This window comes from Abrus precatorius, unplaced genomic scaffold, assembly GCF_003935025.1.
Source record: "Abrus precatorius isolate BTA unplaced genomic scaffold, Abrus_2018 Scaffold5, whole genome shotgun sequence".
In the NCBI taxonomy this organism is placed as follows: Eukaryota; Viridiplantae; Streptophyta; class Magnoliopsida; order Fabales; family Fabaceae; genus Abrus; species Abrus precatorius.
Genome location: NW_020874395.1, coordinates 1,967,186 through 1,986,811, shown reverse-complemented (window position 1 = coordinate 1,986,811; position 19,626 = coordinate 1,967,186). Strand labels below are relative to the sequence as shown.

Sequence of the window (19,626 nt, the reverse complement as noted above, 5' to 3'; positions counted from 1 at the left end):
TAATAATTAAGTATATGATATTATTACCAGACAAATGCTAAAAATTATAATATGCCTCTTAAGTAATAATTAAGTATATGATTATATTTAAGAATTAGTGAAATAATAAATTATAATCAGTTAGACATAAATTAAATGAAAGATTTGATCAAAGTTTTTAAACTTATACTAATATATATATATTAAAAATTGTAATTGTGCATTCTCTTTATAATTTTTGATTTACTTTTAACATGATTTCTGATAAAAAAAAAAAACTTTTATTTATTAATTTCTTAACTAGTGACTTAAGAACAAGAATTAGCATTCCACAACAACAAAAAATGAGTTAAGAGTTAGCAAGAGTGTTATTATTTATTATACACATGTTCATGATATTTGCATAGATGGAAATACAAGCATGTTGTAGTTTGCAAATTTTGGAAAACCAAACAACACCCATTATTAATGTGGTGTTCTCAAATATAAATAAATAATGGCACAGTAGAAGTTAAAAGTACATAAGCAATTTGAAGTTGTGCTAACTCACAGTGTGTGCAAATTTGCTTAGTCCAAGGCTGTATTATAATATGCCTCCCAAGAAGGGGTCTGTTTCCAAAGCTTCTGCCTCCCTTTTAGGATGGCTCCAATGGAGAGTGTGTAAATTTGGATGAAAATAAAATGACTTTGGTGTTGAGAAGAGATTGTGATTATAAGGTATTTAAGGTACTTATATGCCAAGGAAGATGTCACTGAAGTCAAGCAAAAAGTAAACCACTTTCAGTGGATCTCTCTCACTTTCCCACTTGGCCTAATATATTTGTTGTGTGAATGACTTATAAAAATGGATCAGAAGAGACTACAGAATTAGAAGCATTATGGGGTTTTTATATTGTGAATGTGAGATTATTTCATTTTCACACTTGCTGATGCTCATAAACATTTCCTTTAATCTTCAACAAATCAAAGACAAGCACAAAATGACAAGGCAAGCTTCCAACGTAATTATTCTTTCATTTTCTATTCTTAAATAGTATTTATTGTGAATTGTTCTTTTATGAAAAGTAGGAAGGACCCAATTCTCAATATAATACTCTTAATGTTCCTTTCAATCTGATTAATTCCCTACTTAATTCTTCTGAGGGCCCTTTGGGATTCCAACATTCCCTTTTTTATACCAATCTTCTCAGGTCCTTGTATTCATCATGTTCCGTGACAAATAAGAACAAGCTACCTCTCATCAGTTTAGGTATTTTTAAAAACAGAAAGTTAATAAGAGTCCTTGAGTTACTTAGTTAAGTAATAAAAATAAAACAAAAATATTTAAAAATGTAATAATATATTCATTCTCATAATTTTAATGTATTTCTATGTGATTTGTAATAAAAAAATTTATCATTTATTAATTCTTTAATAAATACTTTAAAAATACCGGATAATAAAATCATTTTAAAATAGAGTTTAATTTTGAAGCATTATCACTATAAAATATTTTTTACACTATTAACCAATTAGAATACATTGTAAATATAATTTTATGATAACTGTTAATGCAATCAAAAATTCGTATTTAAATGATAATTTGTAATTAGATAATAGTGTCAATTTTTAAATTATATTCTTATATATATATAAAAGAAAAGTCTTCCAATAGGTTAATTAACCTGCCTGGAAACTGAGTATTTGAGTAAATATCAAGTTGACCCAAGGGATAATAATGGTAAGATTTAAGTAAGGTACTGAGGCATTCTTTAATATTTAATAAAGTTTTTTAAATATTTAAGATGGCTATATTTTATTAAAATTTAAATTTGAAATCACATGTTAATTTAAAATGTTTTTATATTAAAATAAAACATTATACTTAATAATGAATTTATACTTATTTAAATGAATATAAACATGATGATGTGCTCAAATAACATGACATAAACTTGCTAACCATGTCCATTATATAGCTAAGCAGCAAGTAATTTAAGAGTTTCTACAAAATTCGAAAAATGAATGGGTGAGACTGCAGAATCCAAACATGTTGAATGTAGCAGAACTTAGGCCTCGTTTGAATCCCTTGTTGTCTGTTTCGTGTCTAAGGGTTTTTACAACCAAAGTTGGAAAACTGGTCAAATTTCTGCAATCGAAGTCTCTGTCTGTGGACATCAGTCCCTAAACATAATTATGACTCAAATCAATATTGTAATATTTAAGTCAATACCATGCAATGAGGTTCAATCTTTTTCTTGTTTCCTAAATTAGCATTAACTCGATAAGAAAGTTTTAACTGTAAAAAAAATTAGGCAATTGTTAAGATACTGTTTGAAAAAGTATAAATATTGTTTTATCAAAAAGTGTGACATTATATTTTTTTATAATTTACAATGTATCTTCAATTCCATTCTTACTTATAAAAATATTTATTAATTTTTGAACTAGTACTTAAAGACACTAATTAACATAACTCAAAAAATTATGATAGATTTTTATAATTTTTTCAAAGTAAGAGTATACTAACAATGCTTTGCGAGTTATAATATACTTAAATTTTTAGAAGGAATATATTATTACAAGGTACACTTTTAAAAGTATTTTAACAAATCTAAATATTATAATTTTTTTACACTCTTTTCAAAAGTGAGAATATTCAACAAACCATGTATATTTTTAATATTTGCCATTCTTATAGTAAATAAACGCACTTTAAGTTACGTTGAGGAATTAAATGTTAAGAGAAAAATAATTTTTTATTTCTAATAAATATTCTTTAATTTTATAATTTTAAAAAAATAAAACAGTAAAATAATGCATTGGCATAAATTAAATGTGATAATTGATAAACAAAAGAACAAAGAATACTCTTCTCTCTAATCTTTTCTTTTAAAATGACATTTCCAATATAAAATAAAGTTATAATCTTTAATTTATTAAGATTTTGATAAATATACATTCATACTCATGTTTATAACAAAGTATGAAATCATTAAAATTTTAAATATTAATTACTTTTTATAAAATAAGTTTTTTTATACGATCCTTAGTATTGAATCTTTTACGAAGTTTAAAAAAAAGATTTATTATTATTATTATTATTATTATTTTATCCTTCATAAATATTGAACTTTTTTTTCCATCAATAATTAATATGATAATAGAGTTTAACATATTGTATTCTTTCTAATTTTTTTATATGGTGTCGTCAACTAAATTACCCTTTCACTAATGCATTAATTTAACATTTTTTAATTTGTATAATTTAATCAAAAGAATCTTATAAGTAAAATTAAAAAGAGTAACTAACAATTATAGTTACATTTTATCTTTAAAAATACTCTCACTTATCTTAGAGGAGTTAAATGTGTGTGAGTGTGATTAACTATTTTCATTTATTAGATACATTTCTGTTTCTTCTTCCACACAAATCAAATAACATACAATTTTGTTAATCTTAGCTTGAGTTTAAAAATTTAACTGTGGTAAATTTTTTATTATAAAAAATTCATTTACTACAATAAATTTTTAAAAATAATAAATACTTTTTATGGAAAAATTACTATTATTAATTTAAACTCAACCTTAAAATTTGAGATTAACATTTCAATAATATATGCAAAGATGGGAAAATTAGGGAACATATGTTCAGGGAAAGCTGATCTCAAAGTGAAACTTGACAGTGGGAAAGGAAAAAAAAACTCATTAAGTTGTATATTGAAAGCTGAATCAAATAATTAGCTGCCGAAATTAATATTTCAAACCATCAATTTTATCAAAATTAAAAATAGTTATTTAACTCTTAGTCTAAAAGTAACAGCAACTCCTCAATAAAAAATAAATAAATTCTTAATAGAAACAAACTGGAAATTAAAATGTTGGAGTTTTTTTAGCTTTAATAGCCTCTCACAACTTAGATATTTGGTCCATTATTTAGCAACATTTTCAAGGTTTTTTATATTATTCAAGAAGCACAATTTCCATATAATATTCTGATTCTGATACTGTTTGCTTATTTGATAAGTTACTGCCGCAAATTCAACCCTTATCTGTTACAGAAAGAATCACTGTAAAGCAAATTTGACAGCGCCATAAAGCTTTGAGCACTCTAATGTTAATTAGCGTGTAAAATAAAGTTTCAATCATAGTTTCCTTCTCCGCTTGCATTCTAATAATCTACTTTTTTAACTTTAAATAAATAAATAAATATTTCTTGAATTGATTGAGGAAGGAAGAACATGGAAACATATAGCAAATTTCCAATCAATTTCTTGCTTGTTGGGAAATTTAACTACTACCTTTATGATTGTTTAAGTGCTAAAGGGTCAACTATAAAATTTTTGTATTTCATTTCATAATATAAAAATTGTGCTATTTCTCATGAAATTTTTTGGATAGTTTTTTTAGGTATGAAAAAATTCTACACTTCTGTTTGATAATAAATTATCATCTAATTAAAATTATCAATTTTTAAAATAATTTTTAATCAAATAACAGGGTAAACTTCTTTATTGATAATATATGACACATTTAATTGACAAATTTAAATTGTGGTTAGTTTAGTCATTACCTTAAGATATCTTACTAAGTGCCAATATATATATATATATATATATATATATATATATATAATAAGAATGAGGAGCATTACGTAAAGAGATGAACTTAAGCATATTCTTTGGCCCGAAATCAGAATTCCATGTTCACATTTCACAGTCGTTTAAATGATAGATTTGCTATCCAATAAATTTAGATACGAAGGATATCCCTAAGTTGATTATCAGAGAGGATTTCCTACAAAACATAAAAATCATCAAAATAAATTTTATCTCTCCTAATATTTTGTTTTATCCTACACATAACTCCTGCCAACATGTTGAAAGAACACAATTATATATATATATAAGTTATTTTTACTTATTTTATCAAAATAAATTATTTTCAGCTTATCTTAATAAGTTCTATTATTAAATTTAAGAAATATATTATTATCTTATACTTCACTCAAACTGTATTAAGACTTATAAAATGGTTTTATTCTGCTGCTTAAGTTCATTTTTATTAGAATCAAAATACTATATTGAACAAAGAGCAAAGGTAGTTCACGCAAAGATATATATATATCATGTATGGTAAATTTGAGATTAATTGTTCGATATTTTATAAAAATTAACATAATAAATATTTTTAAAATTTAAAAAAATAAGAACTATTTGATAACAATTTCATAAATGTTTAATTTTAATAAAATTTAATACAAACAATTTAAGTGATATATAATTATAATTCAACAATTAAATTTAATAAAAAAATTATATTAAGTTATTGAAAATATAAGAATAAATATATAGAAGAATCAAATTACAGTTTTACAATTGAACTAAACTAAAAGAATGAAATAAAAAGGTACTATTTTATATATTTCAAATATATATACTATATCAAATTTAATGTGTGTGAATAAAGTATCAAATAGTTTTAAACATATCTTAAATTTCGCATATATAATCTATGGAAATAAAACTTTTAATATAACAATTAGTTTTAAAATTAAATTATTCAATAAAATTTATTAAAAAGTGTAAAAACTAGTAAAATTTTCAATAGTATATATTTTTTTCTCATATATACCCACACAAATTATATGAATTATGTGCATAGACTATTCAGAGAGAAAGCTAACAAAACCATAATATTATTTAAAAAAAAATTAGATGAGAATGAATAAAAAATATTGTGAATATTATTTACAAAAATCTGAACGACAAGTGCACCACTACCACCAAAAAAAAAATAAGCCTGCCTTTAAATACATACGTTTGTAAAGTGAATAAATAAAACTTAGTCTACTCTTTTATGTCATAAAACTTTGTTCTCCGGATTTCATCTAACATCTTTCTAAAACTAATAATGTAAGAGCTCGAATTCAAATGTCCAGTATTTTAAAAAACAGGTAAATTATTTGTATCATATTTCCCTACATAAGACCCAGATTGCAGTAATAACTTTTTTTTTTTCATTTTTTTTTTGTTTACGGCAAAAATAATACATAATTGTCAACGTGAGAAATGCTAAAATGCACTCTTTAATACATTATTTTTAATACACTCTCAACCATTGTCTAAAATTTATTAAAAACTACAAAAATATGAAGAAAAAAAAATTAAATTAGGAATAAAAAAGAGTGAAATTCATTATTTTGTAGTTTTCAATAAATTTTAATAAACAATTAAGAGTGTATTAGAATGTGTCTTGTCAGTATTCCTCTTGTCAACTTGATACATTGGTGGATTATCAGATCAAAGCATATTATATTATAGACCATTTCAAGAACTTTGCTCCTCAAGTACCACAGGCAGCTCCAACTTCTCATTTCCTCTCTGAATCATCAAGACTACTTTATCACCTACATTATAGTCATCCAATGCTTTCAACAAATCTGCTTTGCTCTTTACCTGACAAGGATGTGCCAAAGTTATCAAATTAATGCATTCCTTGTCTACTTAGGACCTGTTTGGAAGAATTTATGGACAGCTTACGAAAACAATTTATTACTTTCATAAACAATTTTCCACTCATTTTAATAAACTTTTTGGTATAACTTTTTCACATAAGTTGTTTTTAGTTTATACAAACAAACTTTATCGTTAAATTATGACAAAAGTAGTAGTTTAAAAAAAGCATACTAAATAAGCACTTAAATAAGTTGTGTCCGAACACAACCTTAATCATGTAGTGTGGTGTGTGTAGGAACAGTATTTGTATTTTATTGACCAAACACATAAAAGGCATAGGAAAGATAAAATAAAGGTTAACAATATAAAATGAACAGTTTATCCTTTAAAAGTGCATGATTTAAGCAGTTTCAACAAAAGAAAGCTCACAGGCTTATTGTCAACTGCAACAATGATATCTCCAAGGACTATGTTACCAGCAAAGCCCCTTGTAGTGGGATTTAGGCCAGCCTTGGCCGCAAGACTATTCCCAGGAACCTGAGGAACATAAGTTCTTGGGAGTTAAAGAATGATTTGGATGCGAAGTTTAGTTGAAGACATAAAAAAATATATATTGTGGACATACCTGAAGAACAAGAGCTCCATTTCGAACATTAAGTTGATTTGCAATTAGGTCCGGAGCAATATCCACATTCAAACCAGCTCTAGCAACCTAAATTTAATCAACCATGAAATCAAATATAGTCATAGGGTATATAGACCTTAAAAAATCTGCAGTTGAAAACAAATATTATATATAAAACGGTTTTTTTTAATGTGTCCAAGGACACAATGTAAGAAACCAATAAGTAGTAAGTCTATATTGGACATTGTAACATTTAATGTTATTAATGCATTTTGAATCTTGCTATATCCTGCATTTTCTAATGAAAACTTATCATGTATAGGTTCTTATTGTATATCTTTAGACCCGCATTAGAAAAACCATATATAAAAATCATAATAGAGAAAAGATAAGAATAAAAACAGTTTTTCCATAATTTTTCTTCACACTAACAATGAAGCATTTATTTTCTCTTTAAAATCTAGTAAAATAATACACTTTTCTTATATAAAACACAAAAGGGCCACCAACCATAAAGCCTTATCAAGAACACAATGAGTTAATATCTAACATCAAAAAGCAAGATTTATATGTACATTAAAATTTTCACAGAGAAAAGCTGAAGATTTGCCTAGATTGTTTGTGTGTATATGTGTGGTTCAACAAAGCACTTACTTTTCCAAATTGAATCAGCTGAGGAACAATTCGCAGTACAGTTGACGATGGAATGGCAAATCCTACGCCAGCTGATGTTCCTGCAATACCGAGAAAAATGGCAATAAACATGAAGCATAAAAAAGTAAAATAAGAGAAACTAGAACTTGTGGCTTATGCAATTAATTCCCCGTGCAAAGGAAAGTGAATAGATCAACAATATAATGAACGAAAAAATGGTTGAAAATTGTTGACAAGTGGACCAAAAAGATTTCCTCAGCTATCATATTCAGAAATACATCAATGTTCAGTAATAGTCATTGAGATGGTAGCATAGACGAAGAAACTTGCCTGTCCGAGTAAATATTGCAGTATTAATTCCAATTAAGCTTCCTTTAGAATTCAGAAGGGGACCTCCGCTGTCAGAATCACAAGAAAAGTAAGAAAGGCCGAACACAAAATGACAGCCAGTAGTTAACACTTAATACCAATCATGAAAGGAACAACTTTTTTACCAAGTGAAATTGCATGAAACTTAAGGGATAAAAAAGGTAAAGAAAAATGGAAGGGGACTATTCCTAGTTCATATATGGAAAGGAAAGGAGCTTAGTGTAACCTGTTCCCAGGATTTATGGCTGCATCAGTTTGAATACCACCACCAATTGTTACACCAGTTTGACTCGAGATGTCTCGGTTAAGTCCACTAATAACCCCAACTGTGAGGGTGTGATCAAAGCCAAATGGATTTCCAATTGCCAAACATTGCTGCCCAACTTTTAGAGACAATGACTGCCCCACCTTGATGGGCCTTAAAATATCTTTAGGTGCTTCCACCTGTATTTGTAAAGTATTAATATCTCATCAAGTGTATGACACATGCACAATTTTATTAACTAACTAAACGCAATAGTAATAAAAGATGTGATTTATACAGTTATTAATTTCGGGGCTTGATTGCTTCAATGTGATCACAAGGAGGTGAATCATATATGCGTCTTGTTTAATTTATCCTAATACGAAATGCTTCATTTCAAGTTTTCAACAATATTATACAAATGTATGTAGACCAACTCATCGTTATTAATATTTTAATTGACAAAGAAAGCAACTTTTAACCATCATTATTTTAATGCACAAGTAACAAGAATGAACTAAAGAGAAAAACAAAACAAAATTAAAATTTGAATAATGAATTAAACATTAAATGGAATAGATTATAGAAGTAAAGCAGAAACAAACAAATAGAAGACATTATATGCCACTAGAAAACACAACAGCAACAGAAAGAAATCCAACTTGGAAGCAAAATATTCTCCTAGGATGTTAGCATGTTGTAAGGTGAAACCGAGATGTTGTAAAGTAGATTGCTGATGAAAACCAGACAGGTGATTTACAAAAGAAATAAATTCAGAAAATAAAAAAGAAATCATGCCTTCAAGACAGCGAGATCCTTTAATCGGTCAGCTCCAATGAGTCTACCTTCAAAATTCTTTTGTATCCTTTATAATAGAAGGTGTCAGAATTACATATATTAATTATTAAGTTTGGAACAGCAAAAAACTCCATAAGCCTCACCCTTCTGATGCTAGAATATTAACTCGGGCAACAACCTCACCAGAGCTTGGGTTTCTTGACAGGGCATTGCCAATTACTAAGTGTACAAGAAAGTAATAATCAGAAGTCAGCACCTGGTCCAGAAAGCCTTCTGAATAAACTAAGATTGAGAAAATATATATACAAATTAAAGTACATAGCACTCCATCAGAGCACAGCCAGGAAATTAGGCAAGCAGCAAAATGGAGCTAAAAATTCCAAAGAAGAACAAGGAAAGCCTTGGGGGGGGAGGGGGGGAGAGAGATATTTAAAAGCAAAAAAACTTCAACAAATCCTTATTTAATTGAGAATACATACCCAAATCAAGAAGGCCGTCAATACAGGAGAAAGGCCCAATCCACATAAGAGAAACCTTATGCTCATTCACTCACTAAAATCTTACTGAAGAGAACCAAAGCTAATTGTGTGTGCGTATTGTTTTAGAGACAGAATTCAGACAAAACACAAAAATTCTATTTTCTCCGCTGATTCTCACCGTGATAATTTGTCACAATGTGTCCCTCCTCATCCCAAACTACTCCAGAACCATTTCCTTCAGGAATCTGCCAGTATAGATACAAAAATTAATTACATTGTTCGATATTCTACTCATGTAGAACGATAAAGACCTGATCATGCTTATAAGCTAAAGTTGATATAATAATTAAAAATTAGATAGTCATTGATATGACCTTAACAAGATTTAACATCAGATATTATAGTTTAAAGACTAAATTACCTCAACCACACCAGTTACATTAAGCTGAGGACGTAATGTCACATCAAAGATGTTAACAACAGAATATGTGTTCCTTTCAAACAATTGGACAAATCGATCCTGTCAATCGCAACAAATTGGAATAAACTACAATTACATAAAGGTTAAAAAAATGTGCCATACAACCACAACAGACAAAAGAGGGGCTATAGTTGAAAACTGACCTCTATGGGAAAGAGTGGCCCAGAAGAAAACACAGGAGGGGTGACCTCTTCAAGCGTCACTGATGGATCTCCCAATGCTAGGGCTGTATATTTATAATTTATTGCATAATGATAAACTTTTCTAGTAAATACTTAATAGACAATTGTACAAAAGAATACAACAATATGTTTATTATGAAAGAACACAGCTGCAAGAATTCTAATACTGCACTCCATCAATTCCATATTTACAATTGATGCCATAGTACAATTAATGTTATTGGCTACTCATGGTTCCATTTAACAAAATAAGAATCAAAGCCCAATACACCAAACCAAAGGTGATCTACCTCATGAGCATTTGGAAAAATATAAATTCTTAGCTATATCCATAAATGCTTCAACCAGTTGTAAAAAAGAAATAGAAGACATTGACCATTGAAATCACAGCTGAAAAATTATGAACTTTCCAATACACAACCAATCAAACAAGTTGAACACAGAAGCAGAACCGTGCGGACCTGCCAAGTACCTTGAAGAACAGAAACATGAATACATGGTCAAACTTGCCATTAGCACACGTCGTGTTGGAGACACAACAATATTCCTCAGCATTGCACCAAAATCCTGAGTTTCATCTTCAACAGTGCTACATGAGTAATCAGACATACATACATCAACAAAAGTCACAACCCCGCATAAGAATAAACAACACCACCAATTAAAATGCACTCTCATGATCACACAGATTCAAACTTTGGCCAAAATCAAGAGTTTCATCTTGAAAAGTAGTACTACATGTGTAATCACTAATCAAACATGCATACATCAATATAAGTCACAACCAACAATGAAAGCACACTCTAATGATCAATGTCAGGCACAAAGATTAAAACTTTGAGCAATGTAACCACAAAAACAAACACCTACTTGCACTCTGTTATTGAAATCTTAGCTAGGAAGAACAATGGAGCCACATAATGTAATGGGGGGAGACCTTGAAATTAAGGGTTGGGGAGGAACGGCGTCGTTTGGCAAGTGTTGGGAGTGAGAGCAAACAGAGGACATTCCATCAAAGCAGATCTCACGGCGGCTAAGAACAATGTTTCTGTGGATTGGTACTCTCAGTGACCATAAATTGCATACTGATAATAATTGCATCTTCTATCCCACAAAAAAGAAGGAAAAAAATGGTGGGGTGGATTTGAATATGTAAAACTGAGTGAAATTTTGCAAACTTGGAAGCTGAATTTGGGGGAGACAGAGGGAGAGAGATAAGGGTGGTTCTATTTATGTTGTTTTGAATTTGAGATATTCATGCGATGTCTAAACAGAATCTTTGCTTGGATATTTAGAAGATGTAAAATATGATGAAGTGAATTGGAATTAAATAAAATAAATTTGTTAATTGATGGTTTAAATATTTTTTGATAGAATAAAAAATTGTTTGTTTCTTATACCTTTGATTAGAGAAAAAAAATATAGATAAAAAACTACTTTAAAAAACAAAACATACTTGATAAAAACTTGTTTTATTTTGTATAATTGGAAATAGTATATTTTTATTCTATATTTTATTTTACATACTTGGGCTTACTTGCTTTTTAGGCCCACCGAAGTTCAGCATAAAATTGAACTTGTTTAATTTTCGATAAAAAAAAAATATACTCAATTTTTTTATTAAAAAATATATTTTATTCTTAAATTCAACTTATTTATTTAACACAGATAAACAAAAACAAACTTAAATTTTAGCATAAATTTCACTTGTTTGATTCATGAATTAAATTTGTTGCACTAATTAATATTAAGTTGATTACTAACTTTAACAGCACTAATTAAAACATTGATTACGATTTTAACTAAATTTTTATCTTTTCGTATTAACTAAATTTTTATCTTCTCATAACAAAATTTATAATTTATTACACACATTAAATGTAAAAATTTTATTAAAATATAATTTTAATTTTAATTAGTAAAAAAAATCCACATTATTTTTATTATGCATTTTTGTTTTGAAGGCCAAACATGAGAAGATCCACCTTCCCCAAAGCCTGGCCCATGAACCACATTTTCATGGCGGCACTTCACTGTCATTATCAACCAGCCATTGTTAACCCTTAACCCTTACCAGACCTTTCCCTCCATTTACTCTCCTTCTCTCAAACCCACCCGAATTCCGAATATCAACAATTTCAATTCAAATAACACCCATTATTCTTCCTCTAATTTGTAAATTTTTTCTAGTATTTAAAAAACACACACAAAGCCCTAATTAATTCAAATGCTCCTCTTTTGTGCCCTCTTTCATTTCATCAATTGAATTGATTATTTTCCTCGTTCTCCATTCCAATGACTAGAGGCCCTGCCTCCTCTCTCTTGAACTTGTGCACACGTAAGAGAACCCTCTCTAAACTCCATTCTCTTCTCTTCAACCACTCCCAATTTCGCACTTTTCAAAACCCGCTTCGCCCTATTTCGACCCGTTTCCCCAACCCGGTTTTTCTCCCCAATTTCTTCCAACGTTCGAGTCTATCCGGCGACAGAATCCGACCCACGAGGCCCTTTTCCACCGCTGGGGACGAGGGAGGCAGCGTGGAGGCAAAGGAATGCGAGTTCGACGCAGATTCTGGTAAGAGTGTTGATTTTGAGCTTCGAAATGAGGTTAGTGATGGTGTTCATGCTTTTTCTGAACGCATGGTTGTTGCAAATGATTGTAGTAATGAATGCAATTTGGAGAGTGATGATTGTGTAGAATGTGGTAGTAGTGGCGAGGATGAGGTAAGGAACAAGAGTGAGCAATATGTGCACGTGGCATCACGTGATCCTGTCGAGTTGTACCGTGAGCTTCGGAGTGTGGAAAAGGGTCCAAAGCTTGTCAGATTAGAGGTGGAGATACTGCAGGAAGTGTGCAATTGGTTTGCCAAATCAGGTTGGGCATCCAACCAGGCCCTTGCTATTTACATCAGTTTGTCGTTTTTTCCCACTGCGGCGCACAAGTTCCAGAACTTTCTCCGGCGTAAATGTACTGATGATGTTGCTAAGTACTTGGTGTCACTCAGGCCGAGTGATGCGTCTAATAAGTTTTTGTTTCCTATATTTGTTGAGTATTGTTTGGAGAATTTTCCTGATGAGATCAAGAGGTTCAGGGGTATGGTGGAGTCGGCTGACCTCACGAAACCTCACACTTGGTTTCCATTTGCAAGGGCAATGAAACGGAAGATAGTTTATCATTGTGGACCGACCAATAGTGGTAAAACTTATAATGCTTTACAGCGGTTTATGGAGGCAAAAAAGGGGGTTTATTGTAGTCCACTCAGGTTGTTGGCTATGGAAGTTTTTGACAAGGTTAATGCAAAAGGCGTTTATTGCAGTCTGCTAACTGGGCAAGAAAAGAAGCGTGTGCCATTTTCAAATCATGTAGCATGTACTGTGGAAATGGTCTCAACGCAGGAGTTGTATGATGTGGCCATTATTGATGAGATTCAGATGATGGCAGATCGGCATAGAGGGTATGCATGGACAAGGGCGCTCCTTGGGTTGAAGGCTGATGAGATACATTTGTGCGGTGATCCTAGTGTTTTGGATATTGTCAAGAAGATCTGTCAAGACACAGGAGATGAATTGTATGAGCAGCATTATGACAGGTTCAAACCATTGGTGGTTGAAGCAAAGACCCTGCTTGGAAATCTTCAAAATATCCGATCTGGGGATTGTGTAGTTGCATTCTCAAGGAGAGAGATATTTGAGGTTAAGTTGCTCATTGAGAAGCTGACTAAGCACCGTTGTTGTGTGATATACGGTGCTCTGCCACCAGAAACTCGCAGACAGCAAGCTAGTTTATTCAATGATCAAAGTAATGAATACGATGTTCTGGTAGCTAGTGATGCAGTGGGAATGGGCCTCAACCTTAACATTAGAAGGGTGATTTTTAATAGCCTTTCAAAGTATAATGGTGACAAAATGGTTCCTGTGCCAGCATCACAGGTTAAGCAAATTGCAGGAAGAGCTGGTCGGAGAGGATGCCTTTATCCTGATGGACTTACCACAACCTTGCATTTAGATGATTTGAATTACTTGATAGAGTGTTTAAAACAGCCTTTTGATGATATTCAAAGGGTAGGCCTTTTTCCGTTTTACGAGCAGGTTGAATTGTTTGCTGGGCAACTTCCTAATATGACATTCAACCAGATTTTAGAAAAATTTGGTGAAAATTGCCGTTTGGATGGATCATACTTCTTGTGTCAACATGATCACATAAAGAAAATTGCTAATATGTTAGAGAACGTTCAGGGATTATCTCTAGAAGACCGTTTTAACTTTTGTTTTGCTCCTGTTAATGTCAGAGACCCAAAAGCTATGTACCATTTACTTAGATTTGCTACATCATTTGGTCAGAAGCTCCCTGTAAATGTAGCTATGGGCATGCCGAAATGTTCTGCCCGGAATGATGCAGAACTCCTAGACCTTGAGACTAGGCATCAGGTGTTATCTATGTATTTGTGGTTGTCAAATCACTTTGATGAGGAAACATTTCCATATTTTAAAAAAGCTGAGGCAATGGCTTCAGACATTGCTGACTTACTGGGTCAATCCCTCGTGAAAGCTAATTGGAAACCAGTGTCAAGGAATAAAGGGAAACCAAAAACTGAAAAAAGTGAAGGGCAATCAGAATCAAGGGGTGAAGTTGTATTGCAAACTGAAAAAAAGGAAAAAGGCCACAGGAGGCCGCAGTCTCTTATAAAATTATATGAGAAGTAAGTATTCATGTATTTATACCTTTTTCATCTAAGTGTTAATTTAATTTCATTATGTGTTGAATGCAAACATGTCTCCTTTTCTAGCAAACTGTTTTTACCATCTAAGCATATGCCTTCTTTATCTAAGTAGAAGGCCCTTGGATGGTTATGGTAGTGTGTTATTCTGTAATTCCATTGGCTTGTTGTTGGGGCATATAGATTGTGGCTACTGAAACCATTAGGGAGTACAATTCTATTAATGAAGGTAGTGTTTTCATGGGAAATATTTTCTGTTGCCCTTTTACTGTATTTTTGGCCTTCTGGATTTTATTTTATTTTTGGGGGGTGGGGACTGGGGACTGGGGACTGGGGACTGGGGACTGGGGGAGGGTGTATTGTGGAGGGTTTTCTTGTAACACACTCTATCATTGGTTTGTTTTCTAAATAGTCAATTTAGTTACATACATAGTAGTTAATCCTAGATAGCAACACTGAACAACTGATCCCAAAAACGCTATATCGGGATAGCAGATAGTGGGATGACCACTATTCTGAAGCTTAAAACATACCTAATATAAATTAAGCTACACACACACACACACACACACACACACACACACATATATATATATATATATATATGTTGAAAAATATAAAATTAGTACACATTAAATATATGTGCATAATTAATGATCAAAAGTGTTTAGTTTGGAACAAAACATAACGCATGTCAGTAACAACAAAATAAAGGATTCAACTATAGGTAGTTCTTTGGGACTAATTGGGAGGAGCAATCACTGCTTCTGTATTAGGCCTTTAAATTTGGAACAAAACAGAGAAAGAAAGAAATAATAAACAGCGAAGGAAAAGAGGAAAAAGAGTGTTTAGTTTTTGGAAAATGTTTGGGTTGCATCAGAAACTTCGTCGTAGATGAAGAAGACTACCAAAAACCTTTTGGTCATGTCGAAAACTTCCCCAGAGATGAAGATGACCAAAAATGTCTAGGTCACGTCAAAACATGTCGCCAGATATGAAAAAGACAACTGAATATGAAGAAGATGGCAAGAAGTTGGTTGGAGATGGTAACTCTTGATGTCACACCAGAGAAGCAAGAGGAACTGAAAGAATGTCGCACCAAAAAAGCAGGAGAAGCAGAAAGGGAGGAAATGTTAGGGTTCCACAAGGGAGAAGAAGATATAGGGGATGAAATCCAAGATTGCCCCCCTTAAAAGTCTCCCAACATTTAGAAAGGGAAGATAAAGTAGGGTTTGACCTAGAAAATGAAATAGCAGCCAAGATGGCCATGATTTGCTTTGTTCTTGGCCGCGATTTGCGGTGTGAGAGCCGCTACATTGAAATGTGGCGACAATGGGATAGCAGCACCCTGCCTCTCCACACCTTCACGATAGCAGCCACTATGGACACTATTGACTATTATGGTTACATATCTTGTAAATGGGACACTTTTTAAATTTCAAAGACTGGACCAACAATAGAGAATGCATTAAAGTATATGTTGCTAGCATTGTTGAGAAGGTGAGGTGAACACTGCTGTTAATTTGAAGCGTAGTTGTACAGGTGATCACCGAATTGGAAGTCTGGAGTTTGGATAAAGAAATAATTGCTTTGGAAGTCTGAAGTTTATGATTTATTAGACTTCAGTTAAGAATAATTTAGAAATCTACAAATAAGTTAGATGCTTTGTTTTTAATGCTTTTTAGGCCTATGATTGGTCATTTATGGCTCTATGGATTCAAGGGTTGAAACGTAATTATCGATCTGTATGTTCTTTAGATACCAAACTAAGAAACCTCCTTTCCTACATAAGTGGAATATGATCACCATTTTGCATACCAAATGTGCTCTAATATTGTGATTTGTGAATGATTAAGTAGTTGCCCTTTTTATTCTTCATGGTCTTAGTTACTTCTAGAACGCTCACCTCATAAATTCATGCTGCTGTGTAATTATTTACAATGCATGTAGTTAGGACACCTATAATTTTCATTCATAATTATAAGATTAAGTAGTTGGTTTAACTTACGAGTGTCTCAGGGCTAAATTACAATATGCTTTAAGACCACAAAATACATTTTGGTGCGGATCCTGTTAATTTAAAATTATTATATTATGTACTTAATTAAATGAGAGAACAAATTATAATCAGATTAGGCCTTCCAGAAGAAATTTTCAATCTCACAATTTCTTTGGGGTCTGTAGGACATGTTTGAGAATTTTACTTGGTTTTTTGGGTTGCTTTATAGTTCCAGAGCTGTCAATTTATATGAAGGAAAAAAAAAACCCTGCAATCTGATTTATTTGTAAAGATTAAACATGGTAGAGAAAGTGTTTCCTTGATTTATTTGTAAATATTATGGTTTCAAGATTCAGCTGGGCATTAAAATTGATATGAAGTTTGAAAGGTCTTTGGTAAAACTAAACATGGTTTTGATTAATTGAACAATGGTTTTGAAGTACACATGAGCAAAGCTGTTTGTTATGTCTATAACTTATAATTAGGGGAAAATAATAAAATATCAAGTCAATTAAAAGTAAATAAAATTACTGGCCCTTTGTTCCTCCCTTGACCTCTACTTTTTTGAATTTTACTTGTCTTCTAGATTCATATTGGTTTATGTGATCTAGTATTCCTTTTTTCTGTCTTCTGTTTATGTCATGATCTTAGTTAATAAAATGATGTCTAATGCTTATATCTTTCATTCCTAACTAGGAAATATTTTTTGTTATTCAGGAAACGGTGTGAAGATTCCTTACAGCTTGATCGGTCAAAGGAAATAGCTGCATAATATGATTGATGAGTTTGGAGGTAGTTCTCCTAATATATTATTCTCATTTTAACTCTTGCAGAAAACGAACTGCCAAATGAACATATACCTAAGTTTAATCATATAGTTCATGAAATTGATATGAAAAGTTGCTCTTACTTTCTACTTCAACGGGGCCTTCTCATTTTTAAATAATTTTAGATTGAATATGGTCCTTTTTACATAAACAAAGCCCAGGAAGACAACCAAAAAGTAACCTGTAGGAAAAGTTTTGTTGCTAGAACCTAGAGTGGTGACATTGGGATTCCTTTGTCAAGTTGAATTTTCAGTGGCAAGTTCAACTGTTTATCTCTGAATCAATCTTTTCTGTCATATACCATTTGAGATTTTTGCAAGTTATCAGAAAAAAAATAATTTTCTGATTATGTCAATACTCAATAATACTACAATTATCATAATTAAAATAAATGGAATTGTTCTGTCCCAGTGATCAGATTTTGCATGTATCCTTTCTTTGTGATTTTCTGTACTCTTTTAAGCAATGGAAATTAATATTCAGTTTTTCCAAATGGTCTTCTTAGGTTCCAGTTGTCCCCTCATTGTTACAAGTCAAAGTGGTCTGAGCTTATTTTATTGGAGGTTTAGCTACCCTCAAAATCAGTCCTAGGGTTGATGTTAAAATTTGTGTTTTTTATTTCCTAGGTTGCATAAATAGTTAGCTTATATACAGCTTACTGTTTAGTGACGTAGGAAAGTCAGATAACAAATATAGGAGCGTCTTAAATATACACCTTATTTAAGCATTTATTCAATAAACTCTTTTTAAATAACGACTTATGTCCTAATTTTAATGAGAAACACATTGAAATAAGTTGAAAATAGTTTATTTTGGTAAGCTTTACCAAGTAGCTTATTAAAATAAGCTGAAAACAGCTTATGAAGTCTTGAGTGTTTTCATAAATTGTTCATCAGCTCTTCCACATAGGCTCAAATACATCTGAAGTTTCACTTTTTTTTCCTAGGTACATAGTAAGTTACATTTTTCAATGAATCGTTACTATTAGTATTCCTGTCGTCTGTAAATTAGCTCCCTCCAACAACCATAATGGTTTCATCTTTGGTGTGCAGGTAATAATCAACAAACCCTAGGTACAAAGTTGTGTGAATTAGACCACATTGGCAATGCATGGACAAAAAATAGGAAAGACCGCGTTAGGAATGAAGAATAGTAACATCCATAGAAAGAAAAACCTACTACTAGGACCAGGCATTGTGCAACCTGTTTGTTTTAGTAGATAACCCAAATTGGGGTACTGTTGTGGTGTTGCAACTATTCTGTTTTGTACTCAATTCAAATGTAGCCTTGAAATTTTGTTGAATTATATGCCGACACCTTGAATACAAGGTTTAATGTTTTAGGCTCCATCATTCTTTTCTATATAGTTGAATATCCTTTTTTCTGCCAAATCCACTGACTTGAGCAAGCTTTTGCTAAGGAATAGGTTATTCTGTCAATAAATCCACCGACTTTAGCATTTTTGTAAAATTTTAAAAAAATTATTTTTCCTCTAAAAACCTGTATTTTTCTTTAAAATATACTGAGATTTTATTTAGACATTTCAGCATGGTAAAATGCTTTATGAAAAACAAATACATGTCATTACACAATGAAGTAAAAAAGTAAAAATAGAAATTGCTAACCAAAATCCTTCATACAAGATTCACGATTTTATCATGCTATTTAGCTTTTATTATTATTTTATTAACAAGCATAATATTCATTTATGTCAGCGCTTAGAGAAATTAGATTTTAAAGTGTTTCACACTTGGGGTTCACTGTAAAACATTGAAGATCATGACGAATGAGTATTGCTTTGAGATGGATTTAAGGTTATGATGTGTAAAAAGGA

General features: G+C 31.2%; 2 protein-coding genes across 6 annotated transcripts; one reads left to right on the top strand and one right to left on the bottom strand.

The window, feature by feature from the left end:
* Positions 1-6,229: 6,229 nt before the first annotated feature.
* LOC113867718 (protease Do-like 8, chloroplastic) lies at positions 6,230-11,496 on the bottom strand. Of its 3 annotated transcripts, none has more exons than XM_027503153.1 (13): positions 11,186-11,496; positions 10,710-10,837; positions 10,210-10,292; positions 10,007-10,105; positions 9,764-9,830; positions 9,250-9,325; positions 9,107-9,173; positions 8,291-8,508; positions 8,026-8,093; positions 7,696-7,775; positions 7,042-7,128; positions 6,846-6,953; positions 6,230-6,416 (listed from the first exon to the last, which is right to left on the bottom strand). In XM_027503153.1, exons 1-13 carry the CDS (start codon positions 11,347-11,349, stop codon positions 6,288-6,290), a joined length of 1,374 nt encoding a protein of 457 aa, XP_027358954.1. In that variant the 5' UTR covers positions 11,350-11,496; the 3' UTR covers positions 6,230-6,287. The 3 variants fall into 3 exon arrangements, with proteins under 3 accessions (XP_027358954.1, XP_027358955.1, XP_027358956.1); XM_027503155.1 differs by having other exon boundaries at positions 6,246-6,416; positions 6,893-6,953; XM_027503154.1 differs by lacking the exon at positions 6,846-6,953.
* Positions 11,497-12,215: 719 nt separating this feature from the next.
* On the top strand, positions 12,216-19,179 carry LOC113867205 (DExH-box ATP-dependent RNA helicase DExH18, mitochondrial). 3 transcript variants are annotated; one of them, XM_027502340.1, is made up of 4 exons: positions 12,216-12,823; positions 12,912-14,948; positions 17,683-17,757; positions 18,845-19,178. In XM_027502340.1, exons 1-3 carry the CDS (start codon positions 12,801-12,803, stop codon positions 17,735-17,737), a joined length of 2,115 nt encoding a protein of 704 aa, XP_027358141.1. In that variant the 5' UTR covers positions 12,216-12,800; the 3' UTR covers positions 17,738-17,757; positions 18,845-19,178. The 3 variants fall into 3 exon arrangements, with proteins under 3 accessions (XP_027358141.1, XP_027358139.1, XP_027358140.1); XM_027502338.1 differs by having other exon boundaries at positions 12,232-14,948; positions 18,845-19,179; XM_027502339.1 differs by lacking the exon at positions 18,845-19,178 and having other exon boundaries at positions 12,234-12,823; positions 17,683-17,800.
* Positions 19,180-19,626: the final 447 nt, after the last annotated feature.